This window comes from Oncorhynchus tshawytscha, linkage group LG04, assembly GCF_018296145.1.
Source record: "Oncorhynchus tshawytscha isolate Ot180627B linkage group LG04, Otsh_v2.0, whole genome shotgun sequence".
NCBI classification, from domain to species: Eukaryota; Metazoa; Chordata; class Actinopteri; order Salmoniformes; family Salmonidae; genus Oncorhynchus; species Oncorhynchus tshawytscha.
The window spans coordinates 4,357,626-4,377,786 of NC_056432.1; the positions used below are offsets into that span (position 1 = coordinate 4,357,626).

The window sequence follows — 20,161 nt, forward strand, 5'->3', positions numbered from 1 at the left end:
TAGAAAAGCTTCCATTTTAAGAAAACCCTCTGAGTTCTATTACATAGATAGCTCTGAATCCACGATATGGCAGAGGTTGAAAAGCCATAACACTAGCTATGACGCTAGTTTTTGTATAAACTCTTCATTGGTAAGACTGTCCAGTGCATGCAAGTATGCCCCCAATGCAATTCTGAAATCTATAAATCAAAAGTGCGATTTAAACAGAGTTATACTTTTTTTTGGTTCAAATTAACAAATTATTGTCTTTTGTTTAATTTATATAAAAACATTCCAGCCTTGTTTGGCATTATCTAGTCCAAATATGGCATGATTCCACTAGTAGTTACCTTTTTAAAACCCTTTCAAAATGGGACATTTATTTTGAAGGCGAGCAGTAAAATCCACACTATTGTGGCCTAGTCCTTATAGTGTCTAACTTCACACAGGTTCAGACACCTGAGATGGCGAACGACAACTGCGGTAATAAACAAAACACATTCGGATCAGGCTAGTAGAGAGGCTGCGTACTGTTGTGTCAAAATAACAGCACATTGCACATTGCAGAATCGGAAAAACCGACCATTTATTTCCTGGTTAAACCCCATTGAAGATCTTCATAACCCCGTGTGTGATTACAAAAGGGGGCCGACGAGGTTCAATTCCAAGCTGCTTCAGTTGAGTCTTCACACTCAATTTTTTTTGTATGTGTCTTGAGTGAAAATTAGGAAAACATGACGGAGGTAAGGAAGAGAGGAGGAAAAGGAGGAGATGCCGACAGCGTTAGTGACAAGGTGAGAAAACTTAAACTAAGAAAACATATTTGAATCTCTTTCGTGCTGAAATGTGCTCCTTCGTTGCTAGGGACGTCGTAACTAGCTAATCTCCTTCCTCGCTAATTAGCTTAGTTAGCTATAGGTAGCTCATGTTCAGTCAACGTTAACTAAACTTAAGTTTTCCGCGAGATAACTATGTGAATGTTACGTTATTAAATAGGCATTTAGTAACTGGTATAACCCTGGTAAATTGTGCCATTTGTAACGAGTAATGTCTTATTTTAGTTATAACGAGTAATGATTTTGTTAGCTGACATGCTATAATCGAGCTGCTGGCTAACCTGTCAAACCAGCTGACTCGGTGCTCTAGCTTAGTGACCCGACTGTTGTCAAAAAGAGATGGCCTTTCAAAACAATCTAACCAAATGTTATATTACTTTCACCCCCAAAAATAGAATATATAGGACGCTCTTTTTTTTCTGTGCCTTGGACCCAAAGCTAGGAGTAAGTTGCTTTTTCATTGGAAAGACAATCACGCTGTTGGTTTGACAGATAAAATACTATATATATGTATATAGCCTGACTCCCCTGGGGTGGATTTGAGGGTCTAGTCAAGTTTGCTCCTAATCATTTACAATGTCTAATAAAATGAGGAGCAATTTGTCTAGGATGTAGTTAATAACATGATTATTATTATAATTTATATTCCATTTAGCTTTTATCCAAAGCATCTTAGTCATGGGGGTGGCAAGTAGCCTAGTGTTTATAGTGTTGGTTGCTGGGTCAAACCCCCGAGCTGACAAGGTACAAATCTGTCATTCCTCCCCTGAACAGGCACTTACCCCACTGTTCCTAGACCAGTTAACCCACTGTTCCTAGACCAGTTAACCCACTGTTCCTAGACCAGTTAACCCACTGTTCCTAGACCAGTTAAACCCACTGTTCCTAGACCAGTTAACCCACTGTTCCTAGACCAGTTAACTCACTGTTCCTAGACCAGTTAACCCCACTGTTCCTAGACCAGTTAACTCACTGTTCCTAGACCAGTTAACCCCACTGTTCCTAGACCAGTTAACCCCCTGTTCCTAGACCAGTTAACCCACTGTTCCTAGACCAGTTAACCCACTGTTCCTAGACCAGTTAACCCCACTGTTCCTAGACCAGTTAACCCACTGTTCCTAGACCAGTTAACCCACTGTTCCTAGACCAGTTAACCCACTGTTCCTAGACCAGTTAACCCACTGTTCCTAGACCAGTTAACCCACTGTTCCTAGACCAGTTAACCCCACTCTTCCTAGACCAGTTAACCCACTGTTCCTAGACCAGTTAACTCACTGTTCCTAGACCAGTTAACCCCACTGTTCCTAGACCAGTTAACCCCACTGTTCCTAGACCAGTTAACCCACTGTTCCTAGACCAGTTAACCCACTAGACCATTTAACCCACTAGACCAGTTAACCCACTGTTCCTAGGCCGTCATTGTAAATAAGAATTTGTTCTTAACTGACTTGCCTAGTTAAATAAATATGTGTTCTGGAATCGAACCTACTACCCTGGTGTTTCAAGCTATACCAACTGAGCTACAAAGGACCACATTTTGATTAACTTAAATGAATTCTTGAAAAAAAAAATAATCCGACTTGATTATGGTATTCTTAGACATGATGAAGAATAGTAAAGTGTAAAAGATCCACCTCTTTGGTAGTTATGAAATAGCTATGCTACATGGTATGCCTGCATTGTAAACAACATGTCAACAACGTTGTGATGTTACAATCATTACGTTTACTTCATGGTGGTGTGCACAGTTGGTACGGTTGAGGCGTGTCTCTGTGTAGCAATTAAACGGACAGGCCATTAAATAGCATGACGTACATTACCATGGTAACTATTTTAAATAACAACAACAGATTGATAATGACCCCCACCTTGGCCCTGACCTCACTCCGAACATGTCTCAGGAGTTGGGGTATACAAAAAAACAAATAATAATAATATATATATATATATTTTTTTTTCCTCCAATTTCTCAAAAGTGAGTTTACAACTTTCAAAGCAGAATTACTCTCCTATTGTTTCTCAACTGTTGTGTATGATAAACCATTTTGTAGCTCTGAATCTCTACTTTTTTTTTTAATCCAATGTAAAAAAAAAATAAAATAAAAAAACCTGTTGAGTCACATATGCGTATAATACACACTTGTACATTGTGAAATAGTACAAATAGCAGCACCCACCACAGTATTCTAATGCACTAGTCACCCTCTGGGTCCTGATCAATAGTAGTGGACTATAGGGAATAGGGTGCAATTTGGGACCCAATCAGGATCTACATTACAGATTGTGGGCCGAAGGATCCAGAGCTTCCCGAAACTTCTGCGCATGTACGAATCACTCAACAGCGAGCGCCACTAGGAAAAAAAATAAACACCATCTGGCGCTAAAATTTGTTCACTGTACATCGTTCCAAACAACATGGCATATTATTATTTTTTATTTAACTAGGCAAGTCAGTTAAGAGGTCTTATTTACGATGGCGGCTTACCACGGACAACGCTGGGCCAATTGTGCGCCGCCGCCCATCACGGCCGGATGCAGCCTCGGATTCGAACCGGGGACTGTAGTGACGCCCCTTAGGCCGCTGCACCAATCGGTAGCCATAACGTAACATCTAAATGAAAGTGAGATCAAATGGTTACTATACAGAATGATGCTGCATGGATGTTTTCACCAGTAAAAACGAAGATTTACCATTCACAGTTGAATGCGGTGTTTTCTTTTTCTTTTTTTACTTACAGTAAGTTTATGAGATATATTCTGTTATGTAGAGTACTGTGATCGGTGTGTTCTTGCAGAGACTGTGTAAAGAGACCGTTCTCTAGGAGTGGAGCAGAGACTGTTCTCTAAGAGTGGAGCAGAAACTGTTCTCTAAGAGCGGAGCGGAGACTGTTCTCTAAGAGCGGAGACTGTTCTCTAAGAGCGGAGACTGTTCTCTAGGAGCGGAGACTGTTCTCTAGGAGCGGAGACTGTTCTCTAGGAGCGGAGACTGTTCTCTAGGAGCGGAGACTGTTCTCTAGGAGCGGAGACTGTTCTCTAGGAGCGGAGCGGAGACTGTTCTCTAGGAGCGGAGCGGAGCGGAGACGTTGTAAAGTAGAGAATAAACACGTGTGCAGAAGCTTCAGTAAGCTCACAATCTTTTGGTCCCGTGAACTTTAGAGTTGAATCCGCAGCCACGGCCTACATTTGTATATGGCTCTGGGCTATCCTAGTGCCCCCCCCCTTCTGCTGCTTCAAAGGCTCACCGTGACCACTCCCTCTCCCCGGCCCACTATTGACTTGTGTGGCGTGTCTGTCAAACGGTTCTATCTGGTTTTATGTGTGTGGGTGCTCATTACACAACAGAAATAGTGATTCATGACATGATGTCGTCTGACCTGATTTAGCTCTGGGAAGGTGTGTCCCAAATGGCACCCTATTCCCATAGGACTCCGGTATAAAGTAGTGTACTATATATAGGAAATAAGATGCCATAGGACTCTGGTATAAAGTAGTGTACTATATATAGGAAATAAAATGCCATAGGACTCTGGTATAAAGTAGTGTACTATATATAGGAAATAGGGTGTCATGTGGGACATGGTCCTCTATGCCGTAGGACTCTGGTTATTTGTGTGTAATGTCTTAGAGATGGTGCCAAAGTGGTGATCGGAAAGCAGCCCACAATGTAGATTAGGCTGCCACAAGAGTCCCAGAACATGTGCTGTTATGAGGTTATTACAGACACGCAGACCAGTTACCTGTTCTATAGAGTGGTAGGCAGGCAGCTAACTGTTCTATAGTGTTAGGCAGGCAGCTAACTGTTCTATAGTGGTAGGCAGGCAGCTAACTGTTCTATAGAGTGGTAGGCAGGCAGCTAACTGTTCTATAGTGGTAGGCAGGCAGCTAACTGTTCTATAGTGGTAGGCAGGCAGCTAACTGTTCTATAGTGGTAGGCAGGCAGCTAACTGTTCTATAGTGGTAGGCAGGCAGCTAACTGTTCTATAGTGGTAGGCAGGCAGCTAACTGTTCTAGTGGCAGGCAGGCAGCTAACTGTTCTATAGTGGTAGGCAGGCAGCTAACTGTTCTATAGTGGTAGGCAGGCAGCTAACTGTTCTATAGTGGCAGGCAGGCAGCTAACTGTTCTATAGTGGTAGGCAGGCAGCTAACTGTTCTATAGTGCTAACTGTAGTGGTAGGCAGGCAGCTAACTGTTCTATAGTGGTAGGCAGGCAGCTAACTGTTCTATAGTGGTAGGCAGGCAGCTAACTGTTCTATAGTGGTAGGCAGGCAGCTAACTGTTCTATAGTGGTAGGCAGGCAGCTAACTGTTCTATAGTGGTAGGCAGGCAGCTAACTGTTCTATAGTGGTAGGCAGGCAGCTAACTGTTCTATAGTGGTAGGCAGGCAGCTAACTGTTCTATAGTGGTAGGCAGGCAGTTCTAACTGTTCTATAGACTGTTCAGGTAGGCAGGCAGCTAACTGTTCTATAGTGGTAGGCAGGCAGCTAACTGTTCTATAGTGGTAGGCAGGCAGCTAACTGTTCTATAGAGTGGTAGGCAGGCAGCTAACTGTTCTATAGTGGTAGGCAGGCAGCTAACTGTTCTATAGTGGTAGGCAGCTAACTGTTCTATAGAGTGGTAGGCAGGCAGCTAACTGTTCTATAGTGGTAGGCAGGCAGCTAATCCCAAAGCCTTAAGGTATGAACTTGGAACACGGCTCGTTGAAAAAGTTCACACACTGACCTCCTTGACTTGTGTTGTGTAGTAGTGAGTTAAATGGATTACCTCCGTCACAGTGGAGGTAAATCATTTATCCTGTACCTGACCTTGTATGGGACTGTCAGTCTATTAGACTGTCCTCTGATTTAGGTTCTGTGGGGCTCGTGGGACCTACACAGCTTGGTAATGGATCCCTCGTGCAGTGATATACTAGCCTGGTCCCAGATCAATTGGCTTCCTATGGCCATTGGCGAGACAGGACTTACATCGAGGACCAGGCTAGTATGAAATCAGGGAAAATGGATCTGTTCTCACTTGTATACATGGCAGCCAGCCAGCACTGTGCTTTCTTCATACACACGCATACACAGCCTTCACTGTGCTTTCTTCATACACAGCCTTCACTGTGCTTTCTTCATACACACGCATACACAGCCTTCACTGTGCTTTCTTCATACACAGCCTTCACTGTGCTTTCTTCATACACAGCCTTCACTGTGCTTTCTTCATACACAGCCTTCACTGTGCTTTCTTCATACACAGCCTTCACTGTGCTTGCCTTTTCTCAGCCTGGCTGGCACTTTTTAATTAGGTCCTCAAGAGGCTATGTTTGAGTAATAGTATTAATTAGGGATTCAATTTTATCACCTTTTCCAGGTTTCAATACCAGGAGTCATTTTTTTATTTTACCTTTTATTTAACAAGGCAAGTCAGTTAAGAACAAATTCTTATTTTCAATGACGGCCTAGGAACAGTGGGTTAACTGCCTGTTCAGAGGCAGAATGACAGATTTTTACCTTGTCAGCTCGGGGGTTTGAACTTGCAACCTTCCGGTTATTAGTCCAACGCTCTAACCACTAGGCTACCCTGCCGCCTCTACACTCTAACCACTAGGCTACCTCTACACTCTAACCACTAGGCTACCCTGCCGCCTCTACACTCTAACCACTAGGCTACCCTGCCGCCTCTACACTCTAACCACTAGGCTACCCTGCCACCTCTACACTCTAACCACTAGGCTACCTGCCACCTCTACACTCTAACCACTAGGCTACCTGCCGCCTCTACGCTCTAACCACTAGGCTACCTGCCTCCTCTACACTCTAACCACTAGGCTACCTCTACACTCTAACCACTAGGGCTACTCTAACCTGCCTGCCTCCTCTACACTCTAACCACTAGGCTACCCTGCCACCTCTACACTCTAACCACTAGGCTACCCTGCCTCCTCTACACTCTAACCACTAGGCTACCCTGCCTCCTCTACACTCTAACCACTAGGCTACCTGCCTCCTCTACACTCTAACCACTATGCAAATATGCAAATTCAACTGATTATTTAGAATTTAGAAATGATAGTTATTCTATACTTGATCGCCAATGGCATCGTTGTTAATTGCAAAACAGGCTTTGTTATCATGTTCCTGAATTCATTGAGTGCGCTATCTGGACATAAAGCGTGTTCAGGATGCTCAGAGCTATCTGGACATAAAGCGTGTTCAGGATGCTCAGAGCTATCTGGACATAAAGCGTGTTCAGGACGCTCGGAGCGCATCCAGACTACGAAGTTGTGGAATCATAAAGAACGTTATAACGGTAGTCAAATGACCAATGTTGCTAAGCTTGCTAGATAACCTCCTCCAACAAATGACAGATCTATATTTGGAAAAATCTGTTTGATTTTTATACAGATAGCAGATCAGCTCACGAATAACGGGGGAGATGAAGAGTGGAAATAGTTTTTAAATATCAAGGTATTGAATTTTCACCCTTATGCCTATGATTTGTTAACAGATGTCGTCTTTGACAGAGATGCCTATGAAGTGAAGAGTAAAGACGTTTATATTTTACACAATTATATTATAGACTAGCCCAGGCCTCTGCCTAGAGAGTCAGTTGTCTGTGAAACAATGATGGAGAGCTCAGAATTCAGTCTGGTTTTCCTTCAATAAATACCCTTCAATGGGACCTGGCTGTGGGGTATAATTGTCTGTTTTTTTTTTTTTTTGATAGTTCATCCATCACAATAATGTAGCGCCCCTCCGTAACTGTGAAATGTGTTGAGTCCGCGTCGATAGGTTTCAATGATTAGTAAATATAGTGCGAATTTACACAATAATTCCATATAGTATAGCTAGAATCTCCACAATGATAATATAGACTATGGATAGGTTATATGCATGTTTAAATATGTTACCAATATGTTTTTGGGCTAATTTCTGGAGATTGAATGATATAGTGTGTCAGTATATTTTTATTTTCTTACATTTTGGAGTAGAATGACCTTTTTTTTTAAAGTTAGCAGAACTGAGATTCTCGGTCTTTCGAAATAAAAATGATCCCTGGGAGGATCCCGGACCCCCTGAGCAAAGAGAATACATGCACAAAATGAGCCTCTGCAGTAGATAAACTAGACTCCAGTCTCAACAGTAGATAATCCAGACTCCGGCCTCAGCGGTAGATAAACTAGACTCCAGCCTCAGCAGTAGATAAACTAGACTCCAGCTAGGCCTGGCACTACAAAGCAGAACAGAACAGAATGCATGTTTGTTTGGCTTGACTTTTTCGTCCGTGTTCATTTGGCTGTTTGCTGCCCTAGTGAGAATGAATCCCTAATGAAGCTGGGCCTCTGTTTTCTGCCACCTCTGCAAAGCAGTTAAAGGGACCAGGGTTGAATAGGGGGGGGGGTGGTGGACCGTCCAGACATTGTGCAAAGAATTTAAAGGGATGGTCCCTCTGCAAAGCTTTTAAAGAGAGGATGAGAGGTGCCAGATACCATCAGGGTGACTGTTCAATCTCTGGATAGAGACAGGGGTCAGTGTGTGTGTGGGTGTGTACCTCACTGCTCTCCTTCTCATTAATTTCCTCCTGAATGGTGCTCTTTCTGCTTCTGTAGCATGGTCTTGGCTGTGTACTGTTTATACACACACACACACACACACACACACACACGGCTGTTTCTTCCCTGGCTGTTGGGGATTTTCCTAGTCTCATTTACTGAGTAGCTCATCACCTGTCCTACTGCTCTCTTTCTCTCGCTCGCGCTCTCTCAACATTTTAAATTTAAGGGCTTTATTGGCATGTTAACATTGCCAAAGCAAGTGAAGTAGATAATAAACAAAAGTGAAATTCACAGTAAACATTACACTCACAGAAGTTCCAAAAATAAAAAAAACTACATTTCAAATGTCATATTGTGTAAATTTACAGTGTTGTAATGATGTGCAAATATTTAAAGTACAAAAGGGAAAATGGCATAAATATGTTAGGAAGTGCAGAATTAGGCCGATACCCACTAATTATCTAAATCCAGAAAAGAGCTGTTAAATTCTATAACCACCTAAAAGGAAGCGATTCACAAACCTTCCATAACAAAGCCATCATCTACAGAGAGATCAACCTGGAGAAGAGTCCCCTAAGCAAGCTGGTCCTGGGCCTCTGTTCACAAACACAAACACACCCTACAGAGCCCCAGGACAGAAACACAATTAGACCCAATCAAATCATGAGAAAACAAAAAGATAATTACTTGACACATTGGAAAGGATTAACAAAAAAACAGAGCAAACTAGAATGCTATTTGGCCCTAAACAGAGAGTACACAGTGGCAGAATACCTGACCACTGTGACTGACCCAAACTTAAGGAAAGCTTTGACTATGTACAGACTCAGTGAGCATAGCCTTGCTATTGAGAAAGGCCGCCGTAGGCAGACATGGCTCTCAAGAGAAGACGGGCTATGTGCTCACTGCCCACAAAATGAGGTGGAAACTGAACTGCACTTCCTAACCTCCTGCCCAATGTCTGACCATGTTAGAGACACATATTTCCCTCAGATTACACAGATCCACAAAGATTTAGAAAACAAACCCAATTTGGATAAACTCCCATATCTACTGGGTGAAATACCACAGCGTGTCATCACAGCAGCAAGATTTGTGACCTTTTGCCGCAAGAAAAGGGCAACCAGTGAAGAACAAACACCATTGTAAATACAACCCATATTTATGCTATTTTCCCTTTTGTACTTTAAATATTTGCACATCATTACAACATTGTGTATTTACACAATATGGCATTTGAAATGTCTTTATTATTTTGGAACTTCTGTGAGTGTAATGATTACTATTAATTTTTATTGTTTATTTCACTTTTGTTTATTATCTACTTCACTTGCTTTGGCAAAGTTAACATATGTTTCCCATGCCAATAAAGCCCCTTGAATTGAATTGAGAGACCCACTTGCTTCCCATGTTTCAGAAATGATCTATACTCCAGTACTGTAGCAGAATGACTAGTCTAATCTAGTATCTTTAGATCTATACTCCAGTACTGTCGCAGAATGACTAGTCTAATCTAGTATCTTTTTCATGCCTGTGTTGTTTTTCTTTGTTGATGACACACTAGTATTTCTAGTCTAACTTGCTCTCTCTCCCTTTTTGTGTGTGTGTGTGGTGTGTGTTAGGAGGCAGATGGAGAGGACAGACTGGGTCTGCCTGGTGAGGCCGGAGGAGACGGCGAATATAAAGCAGACACCCCATCCGTTCCTCCCTCCACAGCAGACAACACTCCACAGTTCCTCAAAGAGGCCGTGGAGGGCCTCAACCCCAGGTAACACGCACCTTAACGTCCTCACTGGAGGGAGAGGTGGGATTGTACTCTATACTACACATTGAATACACTATAATAACCACACAGAGATGCATTTTGAACCACACACACATTATAACCTTTTGTGTTATGACCAGCATTCTAGAGTAATGAGATGTGGGACACTACATTAGTCCAGCATTATAGAGTAATGAGATGTGGGAGGGACACCACATTAGTCCAGCATTATAGAGTAATGAGATGTGGGAGGGACACCACATTAGTCCAGCATTATAGAGTAATGAGATGTGGGAGGGACACCACATTAGTCCAGCATTATAGAGGGTAATGAGATAGATTAACGAGAGGTGGGAGGGACACCACATTAGTCCATCATTATTAGGTGGGAGACACCACATTAGTCCAGCATTGAGATTGTGGGAGGGACACCACATTAGTCCAGCATTATAGAGTAATGAGAGAGGTGGGAGGGACACCACATTAGTCCAGCATTATAGAGTAATGAGATGTGGGAGGGACACCACATTATAGTCCAGCATTATAGAGTAACGAGAGGTGGGAGGGACACCACATTATAGTCCAGCATTATAGAGTAATGAGAGGTGGGAGGGACACCACATTAGTCCAGCATTATAGAGTAATGAGAGGTGGGAGGGACACCACATTAGTCCAGCATTATAGAGTAACGAGAGGTGGGAGGGACACCACATTAGTCCATCATTATAGAGTAACGAGAGGTGGGAGGGACACCACATTAGTCCATCATTATAGAGTAATGAGAGGTGGGAGGGACACCACATTAGTCCAGCATTGTAGATTAACGAGAGGTGGGAGGGACACCACATTATAGTCCATCATTATAGAGTAACGAGAGGTGGGAGGGAGAGGGGGAGGAAGAGGGAGGAAGAGTACATGAATACATGAATTGGATTGCGGAGGCAGCAAGGCGGCAGCACAACAAGCCACTTTGTTTCCTTGGGGGAACTGTGACGCTCGTGTCCCAGGCTCTGGACACCAGTTTATACCTGGATTTAAGCATGCCTATCCCGTGTTTACAGTCAAGTGTATTTAGCCTGTCTAGATTTATGTACCAAACATTCATGAGCTCCAGAAAGTATTGGGACAGTTTGGCTCTGTACTTCAGCACTTTGGATTTGAAATGATACAATGAGGACTAAGTGTCAGCTTTAATTTGAGGGTATTTTCATCCATATCGGGTAAACCGTTTAGAAATTACAGTAGTTCCTTGTACAATAGTACCTCCATTTTAGTGGAAGTAGGTAAGTCAAGTCAAGTTTAGTCCCATTTTCCTAAAAAAAAACATGATGTATTTATTTTTATTTAACTAGGCAAGTCAGTTAAGAACAAATTCTTATTTTCAATGACGGCCTAGGAACAGTGGGTTAACTGCCTTGTTCAGGGGGCAGAACAACAGATTTGTACCTTGTCAGCTCGGGGGTTTGAACTTGCAACCTTCTGGTTACTAGTCCAAAGCTCTAACCACTAGGCTACCCTGCTGCCCCATGATATCCTGGTTAGCATGTCTTTGCGGTATGATATTTGTGCATCTATTTTTCTCGTTCATGATTATTCACGATCCATTCAGGATTATACGTAATCATGGTAGCATCCACATCAATGCTGTGCTGTGTCTGTGTGTATTGATGTGCTGTGTGTATTGATGTGCTGTGTATTGATGTGCTGTGTGTCTGTGTATTGATGTGCTGTGTGTCTGTGTGTATTGATGTGCTGTTTGTTTCTCATGTGCTGTGTGTCTTTTTAAATCCAATGTGCTGTGTGTATTGATGTGCTGTGTATTGATGTGCTGTGTGTCTGTGTATTGATGTGCTGTGTATCTGTGTGTATTAATGTGCTGTTTGTTTTTAATGTGCTGTGTGTCTGTGTGTATTGGTGTGCTGTTGTCTGTTGTGTATTGGTGTGCTGTGTGTCTGTGTATTGATGTATTGATGTGCTGTGTGTCTGTGTGTATTGGTGTGCCTGTGTGTCTGTGTGTATTGATGTGCCTGTGTGTATTGATGTGCTGTGTGTCTGTGTGTATTGGTGTGCTGTGTGTATTGGTGTGCTGTGTGTCTTGATTGCTGTGTGTTGTGTGTCTGTGTATTGTTGTGTCTGTGTGTATTGATGTGCTGTGTGTCTGTGTGGTATTGATGTGCTGTGTGTCTTGATGTGCTGTGTCTGTGTGTATTGATGTGCTGTGTGTATTGATGTGCTGTGTGTATTGATGCGCTGTGTCTGTGTATTGATGTGCTGTGTCTTGATGTGCTGTGTGCCTGTGTGTATTGATGTGCTGTATTGATGTGCTGTGTGTATTGATGTGCTGTGTCTTGATGTGCTGTGCTGTGTGTATTGATGTGCTGTGTGTATTGATGTGCTGTGTCTTGATGTGCTGTGCTGTGTGTATTGATGTGCTGTGTCTTGATGTGCCTGTGTGTATTTGATGTGCTGTGTGTCTTGATGTGCTGTGTGTCTTGATGTGCTGTGTGTATTGATGTGCTGTGTGTCTGTGTGTATTGCTGTGTGTCTGTGTATTGATGTGCTGTGTGTCTGTGTATTGATGTGCTGTGTGTCTGTGTGTATTGATGTGCTGTGAGCCTGTGTATTGATGTGCTGTGTGTATTGATGTGCTGTGTGTATTGATGTGCTGTGTGCCTGTGTGTATTGATGTGCTGTGTGTCTTGATGTGCTGTCTTGATGTCTGTGTGTCTTGATGTGCTGTGTGTCTTGATGTGCTGTGTGTATTGATGTGCTGTGTGTCTGTGTATTGATGTGCTGTGTGTCTGTGTATTGATGTGCTGTGTGTATTGATGTGCTGTGTGCCTGTGTGTATTGATGTGCTGTGTGTATTGATGTGCTGTGTGTATTGATGTGTCTGTGTGTATTGATGTGCTGTGTGCCTGTGTGTATTGATGTGCCTGTGTGTATTGATGTGCCTGTGTGTATTGATGTGCTGTGTGCCTGTGTGTATTGATGTGCTGTGTGTATTGATGTGCTGTGTGCCTGTGTGTATTGATGTGCTGTGTGCCTGTGTGTATTGATGTGCCTGTGTGTCTTGATGTGCTGTGTGTCTGTGTATTGATGTGCCTGTGTGTATTGATGTGCCTGTGTGTATTGATGTGCTGTGTGCCTGTGTGTATTGATGTGCCTGTGTGTATTGATGTGCCTGTGTGTATTGATGTGCCTGAGTCTTTTTCCAGATGGAAGAACTGCTGTATACGAGGGGTCCTATCCATGGCCATGATATCAGGATTCTTCATGATGATCTACCTGGGACCTATCATGCTCATAGTAGTGGTACGTGGCTTCATAACATGTTCATAGTAGTGGTATGTAGCTTTATAACACCGTGTTCATGTTAGTGGTATGTAGCTTTATAACACCGTGTTCATGTTAGTGGTATGTAGCTTTATAACACCATGTTCATGTTAGTGGTATGTAGCTTTATAACACCATGTTCATGTTAGTGGTATGAACCCGCTTTATCCCACCATCTTGAGCACCATCTTGAGCTAGGCGTGAACCCCCTCCCCCATCTTGAGCTAGGCGTGAACCCCCCTCCCAAACCTGAGCTAGGTGCCAACCCCCCCCAACTTGAGCTATATACAGTGGGGCAAAAAAGTATTTAGTCAGCCACCAATTGTGCAAGTTCTCCCACTTAAAAAGACGAGAGAGGCCTGCAATTTTCATCATAGGTACACTTCAACTATGACAGACAAAATGAGAAGAAAAAAAAAATCCAGAAAATCACATTGTAGGATTTTTAATGAATTTATTTACAGATGGAGAACCTACACCAGTCGAGCAATTCATTTCAACAATAATCTTCATTTTAATTTGACTAAGAGGGTTTAATTGGAGTCTATTTCTTCTGAGCCTATAAATTAGCTTACCTCAGCCAGTTAAGTGATGAGGCCTAACAGCCTAATTGAAGTAGGATTTTTTTTTTTATTGGGCCTACTTACAAATTGCAACTGGTCAAACATTTTGCATCCTACATAAAACAATTTAAAGAAGAAAAATTCTGTTCGATCTAAAACAATGTAGCTAATACTGAAAAGCGCACATTTGTAAATCCCTAACTCTAATTGGAAAGGTAGATAACAAATTATTTGTGACATTGTGGTTACAATAAAGAATTTAAACAAGATGCTGTGTTTTTTTTTTATTTACAATAGTGATGGACAACTAAAGGCATTTTGAAAACAGGTTTTCAAACACTTGTTTTTCACAACTGTAGCCCATCATGTTAATGTTTCCTATTAACAGGACAATAGACTTTTCATAGCCCGGCTACTGTTTTTATTTATTTAACCTTTTATTTAACTATGCAAGTCAGTTAAGAACAAATTCTTATTTACAATGATGGCCTAGGAACAGTGGGTTAACTGCCTGTTCAGGGGCAGAACGACAGATTTGTACCTTGTCAGCTCTGGGGTTTGAACTTGCAACCTTCCGGTTACTAGTCCAACACTCTAACCACTAGGCTACCTGCCACCTCTACACTCTAACCACTAGGCTACCCTGCCTCCTCTACACTCTAACCACTAGGCTACCTGCCTCCTCTACACTCTAACCACTAGGCTACCCTGCCTCCTCTACACTCTAACCACTAGGCTACCTGCCTCCTCTACACTCTAACCACTAGGCTACCCTGCCTCCTCTACACTCTAACCACTAGGCTACCCTGCCTCCTCTACACTCTAACCACTAGGCTACCTGCCTCCTCTACACTCTAACCACTAGCCTACCTGCCTCCTCTACACTCTAACCACTAGGCTACCTGCCTCCTCTACACTCTAACCACTAGGCTACCCTGCCTCCTCTACACTCTAACCACTAGGCTACCTGCCTCCTCTACACTCTAACCACTAGGCTACCCTGCCTCCTCTACACTCTAACCACTAGGCTACCCTGCCTCCTCTACACCTAACCACTAGGCTACCTGCCACCTCTACACTCTAACCACTAGGCTACCTGCCACCTCTACACTCTAACCACTAGGCTACCTGCCACCTCTACACTCTAACCACTAGGCTACCTGCCGCCCCTACACTCTAACCACTAGGCTACCTGCCACCTCTACACTCTAACCACTAGGCTACCTGCCACCTCTACACTCTAACCACTAGGCTACCTGCCACCTCTACACTCTAACCACTAGGCTACCTGCCTCCTCTAACCACTAGGCTACCCTGCCTCCTCTACACTCTAACCACTAGGCTACCTGCCGCCTCTACACTCTAACCACTAGGCTACCCTGCCGCCCCTACACTCTAACCACTAGGCTACCTGCCGCCTCTACACTCTAACCACTAGGCTACCTGCCACCTCCACACTCTAACCACTAGGCTACCTGCCACCTCTACACTCTAACCACTAGGCTACCTGCCGCCCCTACACTCTAACCACTAGGCTACCTGCCACCTCTACACTCTAACCACTAGGCTACCTGCCTCCTCTAACCACTAGGCTACCCTGCCTCCTCTACACTCTAACCACTAGGCTACCTGCCTCCTCTAACCACTAGGCTACCCTGCCTCCTCTACACTCTAACCACTAGGCTACCTGCCGCCTCTACACTCTAACCACTAGGCTACCCTGCCGCCCCTACACTCTAACCACTAGGCTACCTGCCACCTCTACACTCTAACCACTAGGCTACCTGCCTCCTCTAACCACTAGGCTACCCTGCCTCCTCTACACTCTAACCACTAGGCTACCTGCCGCCTCTACACTCTAACCACTAGGCTACCCTGCCGCCCCTACACTCTAACCACTAGGCCACCTGCCGCCCCAACACTCTAACCTCTAGGCTACCCTGCCTCCTCTACACCCTAACCACTAGGCTACCCTGCCTCCTCTACACTCTAACCACTAGGCCACCCTGCCGCCCCAACACTCTAACCACTAGGCTACCTGCCTCCTCTACACTCTAACCACTAGGCTACCCTGCCTCCTCTACACTCTAACCACTAGGCTACCCTGCCGCCTCTACACTCTAACCACTAGGCTACCCTGCCGCCCCTACACTCTAACCACTAGGCTACCCTGCCGCCCCTACACTCTAACCACTAGGCTACCCTGCCTCCTCTACACTCTAACCACTAGGCTACCCTGACGCCTCTACACTCTAACCACTAGGCTACCCTGCCGCCTCTACACTCTAACCACTAGTCTACCCTGCCTCCTCTACACTCTAACCACTAGGCTACCCTGCCGCCCCACTGTAGTGAAAATCCCTGAACTTGCAAATGTATTCCATGCTTAAGTCCTCTAAAGGGTTACATTTCTAACTCAGAACAGCAGTACAGTGTTTCTTCACCAACATCTTTATACTTTCGTTAATAAAATAACGAGAACAGACATTCAAATGCGGATGTTTATTTATTAAACTACATTTTAGTCGCACTTCCACCCCGCTCCACGACCACAGGTAAAACCTTGCTGAGATTGATCAATGTAGTTGTTGTATCGTCAGCCATAACATCTTGATGGCCTTGAACCAGTTCATCTTAGCTTGTCGGCTTGGCAGAGTTACGGATTAATGTTTTCAGTTCGATCGGGTTTATATCAGGAGACCTTCCTGTAGAGATGAGAAAAAAATATTTATAGATATACTGTAGGCCCCTAGGTGTTGTAGGTATATTATTTATTTATATTTAACCTTTTATTTTACTACATAAAGGTCTACTTACTCTGCTGACGTCTTGACCCAGTTTATGCCCTCATTTTGCAATGCAAACCCGGGCGGCAGTATGTTTTGGGTCATTGTCTGCATTTGGAGAAGGATAAAAGACAGTTAGCCTAACAGCCAACATTAGGTACAATAATATAAATATACATGTAAATGCATCTAAACGTTACAAACATATTGCTATAATCCTACCTTGAAGGAAACGACGTGGTCCCAGAAACACCTCTCTGAGACAAGCATGGAGAAACAGAAATGTTCTGTGATGTCTGCTGAACAATCAAGTTTGGTTTCTCCAGAAATAAGTCATTCAAAAATAACAAACTGGCTTTATTTTAAAATTAGTGAGAATATCTCACCCCGTGTTCAAGAATGGACTTTTTCTCACTCACTCTAGGTTAAATGAAAACGAAATCTCCAAAATGTTGGTACTTTTTTAAACAAAGCATTTTTATTATTATTTATTAATTTAGAATTAAATAAAAGCAGGGTTGAAATATGCTACTCTCTCTTTGTTTACTGTTGTGCTATCATCAGATAATAGCATTTTATGCTTTCGCCGAAAAGCCTTTTTGAAATCTGGCATGTTGACTGGCTTGACAACGAGTGTAGCTTTAATTTGGTATCTTACACGTGTGATTTAATGAAAGTTTAGTTTTTATAGTATTTTATTTAAATTTGGCGCTCTGCATTTTTCCTGGCAATTGGCCAATTGGGAGCAAGCGTCCCGCCTATTCCAGAGAGGTAGGAGGAACCAAAGATAGTCTGCTAATATGCAGTGGCGATTTTAACGTGAAAATATTGGTGGGAATCAACTAAGCTCATATGTATCGAAACCACGATACTACAAAACGCTAATTCCCTCGCTTCATTTATTGGATAGTTACAGTGGACTTTGCTAATCACAGAAGCAATCAACTGCAAAGATCAGATGCGCAACCCTCTTCTATTTTAATCTATTTTTTAATCAACCCTCTTCTCTTTTAATCTGGATTCTCCAGATCAGATGCAACCCTCTTCTCTTTTAATCTGGATTCTCCAGATCCATTTTAATCTGGATTCTCCAGATCAGGTCATCGGAAACACCAGATGACCGATTTTAACTGGATTCTCTCAGAAAATTTTAACTGATTCTCCAGGTAAACGCTCTATCCATTTTAAAAAAGGGGGGAGTTCTGAAAATAACGTGAAGGTAAATTAAAAAAGGGGGATTATTATTATTATTATTATTATTATTATTATTATTATTATTATTATTATTATTTTTTTTTTTTTTTTTTTTTTTTTAGTAACCGCAAAAAAGTTATTCTTTTATATGGGTTACCTCCCAAACACTGGTCCTAACGCCTCGTTCTCTCTCCTTGGTAGGTGATGACCATCCAGATCAAGTGTTTTCAGGAGATCATAGATATCGGCTACAGAGTCTACCATTCCTACGAGCTGCCCTGGTTCAGGACACTCAGCTGGTAAGGACCGACTATATCTTTGTCAGTTTCGATTATCCTTTTTTTTCACTCCCTCTTATCTCTCCCCTCTCGTTTTTCTCTCTCTATCTCTCACTCTCTATTCTCTTCTCTCTGTCCGCCCCTTCTCTCTGGCCCCCATCTCTCTCCCTCTCTATCTCCCCCTCTCGTTTTTTTCTCTCGTTTTTCTCTCTCCATCTCTCACTCTCTATTCTCTTCTCTCTGTCCGCCCCTTCTCTCTGGCCCCCAGGAGACCGGAATCATCTCTCACCAGACCTCCTCTCTTTTTTCTACACTTTATCCATCTCTCTCACCAGACAGGAGACCCATCTCTATCACCACACCCCTCTCGTTTTTCTCAGGAGACAGGGATACCATCTCTTTTCTCTTCTCTGTATCACCCCCAGGGATACCATCTCTCTGTCCCCAGGAGACAGGGATACCATCTACTCTTTATCACCAAACAGGAGACCCCCGCTTTTCACTTTATCAAACAGGAGACAGGGATCTCTGAAAAATAGAGAGCCATCAACTGTTTCCGGTTTTAATTATATGTGCGACTGTCCTGAGGCTAGGTTAGAGGACATAGAATGACCAGCAGGAGACCGGAATACCATCTATACTTTATCACCACACAGGAGACAGGGATACCATCTACACTTTATCACCACACAGGAGACAGGGATACCATCTACACTTTATCACCACACAGGAGACAGGAGACAGGGATACCATCTACACTTTATCACCAAACAGGAGACAGGGATACCATCTACACTTTATCACCACACAGGAGACAGGGATACCATCTACACTTTATCACCAGACAGGAGACAGGGATACCATCTACGCTTTATCACCAGACAGGAGACAGGGATACCATCTACCCTTTATCACCAGACAGGAGACAGGGATACCATCTACGCTTTATCACCACACAGGAGACAGGAGACAGGGATACCATCTACACTTTATCACAAGACAGGAGACAGGGATAACATCTACACTTTATCACCAAACAGGAGACAGGGATACCATCTATACTTTATCACCAGACAGGAGACGGGGATACCATCTACACTTTATCACCAAACAGGAGACAGGGATACCATCTACACTTTATCACCAGACAGGAGACAGGAGACAGGGATACCATCTACACTTTATCACCAGACAGGAGACAGGGATACCATCTACACTTTATCACCAGACAGGAGACAGGGATACCATCTACACTTTATCACCAGACAGACAGGGAGACAGGGATACCATCTACACTTTATCACCAGACAGGAGACAGGGATACCATCTACACTTTATCACCAGACAGGAGACAGGGATACCATCTACACTTTATCACCAGACAGGAGACAGGGATACCATCTACACTTTATCACCAGACAGGAGACAGGGATACCATCTACACTTTATCACCAGACAGGAGACAGGGATACCATCTACACTTTATCACCAGACAGGATACCATCTACACTTTATCACCAGACAGGAGACAGGGATACCATCTACACTTTATCACCAGACAGGAGACAGGGATACCATCTACACTTTATCACCAGACAGGAGACAGGGATACCATCTACACTTTATCACCAGACAGGAGACAGGGATACCATCTACACTTTATCACCAGACAGGAGACAGGGATACCATCTACACTTTATCACCAGACAGGAGACAGGGATACCATCTACACTTTATCACCAGACAGGAGACAGGGATACCATCTACACTTTATCACCAGACAGGAGACAGGGATACCATCTACACTTTATCACCAGACAGGAGACAGGGATACCATCTACACTTTATCACCAGACAGGAGACAGGGATACCATCTACACTTTATCA

The 20,161-nt window shown here is 43.3% G+C and overlaps 1 protein-coding gene across 1 annotated transcript in view; it reads left to right on the forward strand.

The window, feature by feature from the left end:
- Positions 1–410: 410 nt before the first annotated feature.
- The window catches only part of LOC112249418 (phosphatidate cytidylyltransferase 1-like), a 61,328-nt gene continuing 41,577 nt past the window's right edge, over positions 411–20,161 (forward strand). The window contains exons 1-4 of the mRNA XM_042320236.1: positions 411–773; positions 9,975–10,120; positions 13,336–13,432; positions 18,198–18,295. Coding sequence (XP_042176170.1) covers positions 714–773; positions 9,975–10,120; positions 13,336–13,432; positions 18,198–18,295 — 401 coding nt within the window. The 5' untranslated portion in view covers positions 411–713. The remainder of the gene's footprint in view (positions 774–9,974; positions 10,121–13,335; positions 13,433–18,197; positions 18,296–20,161) is intronic.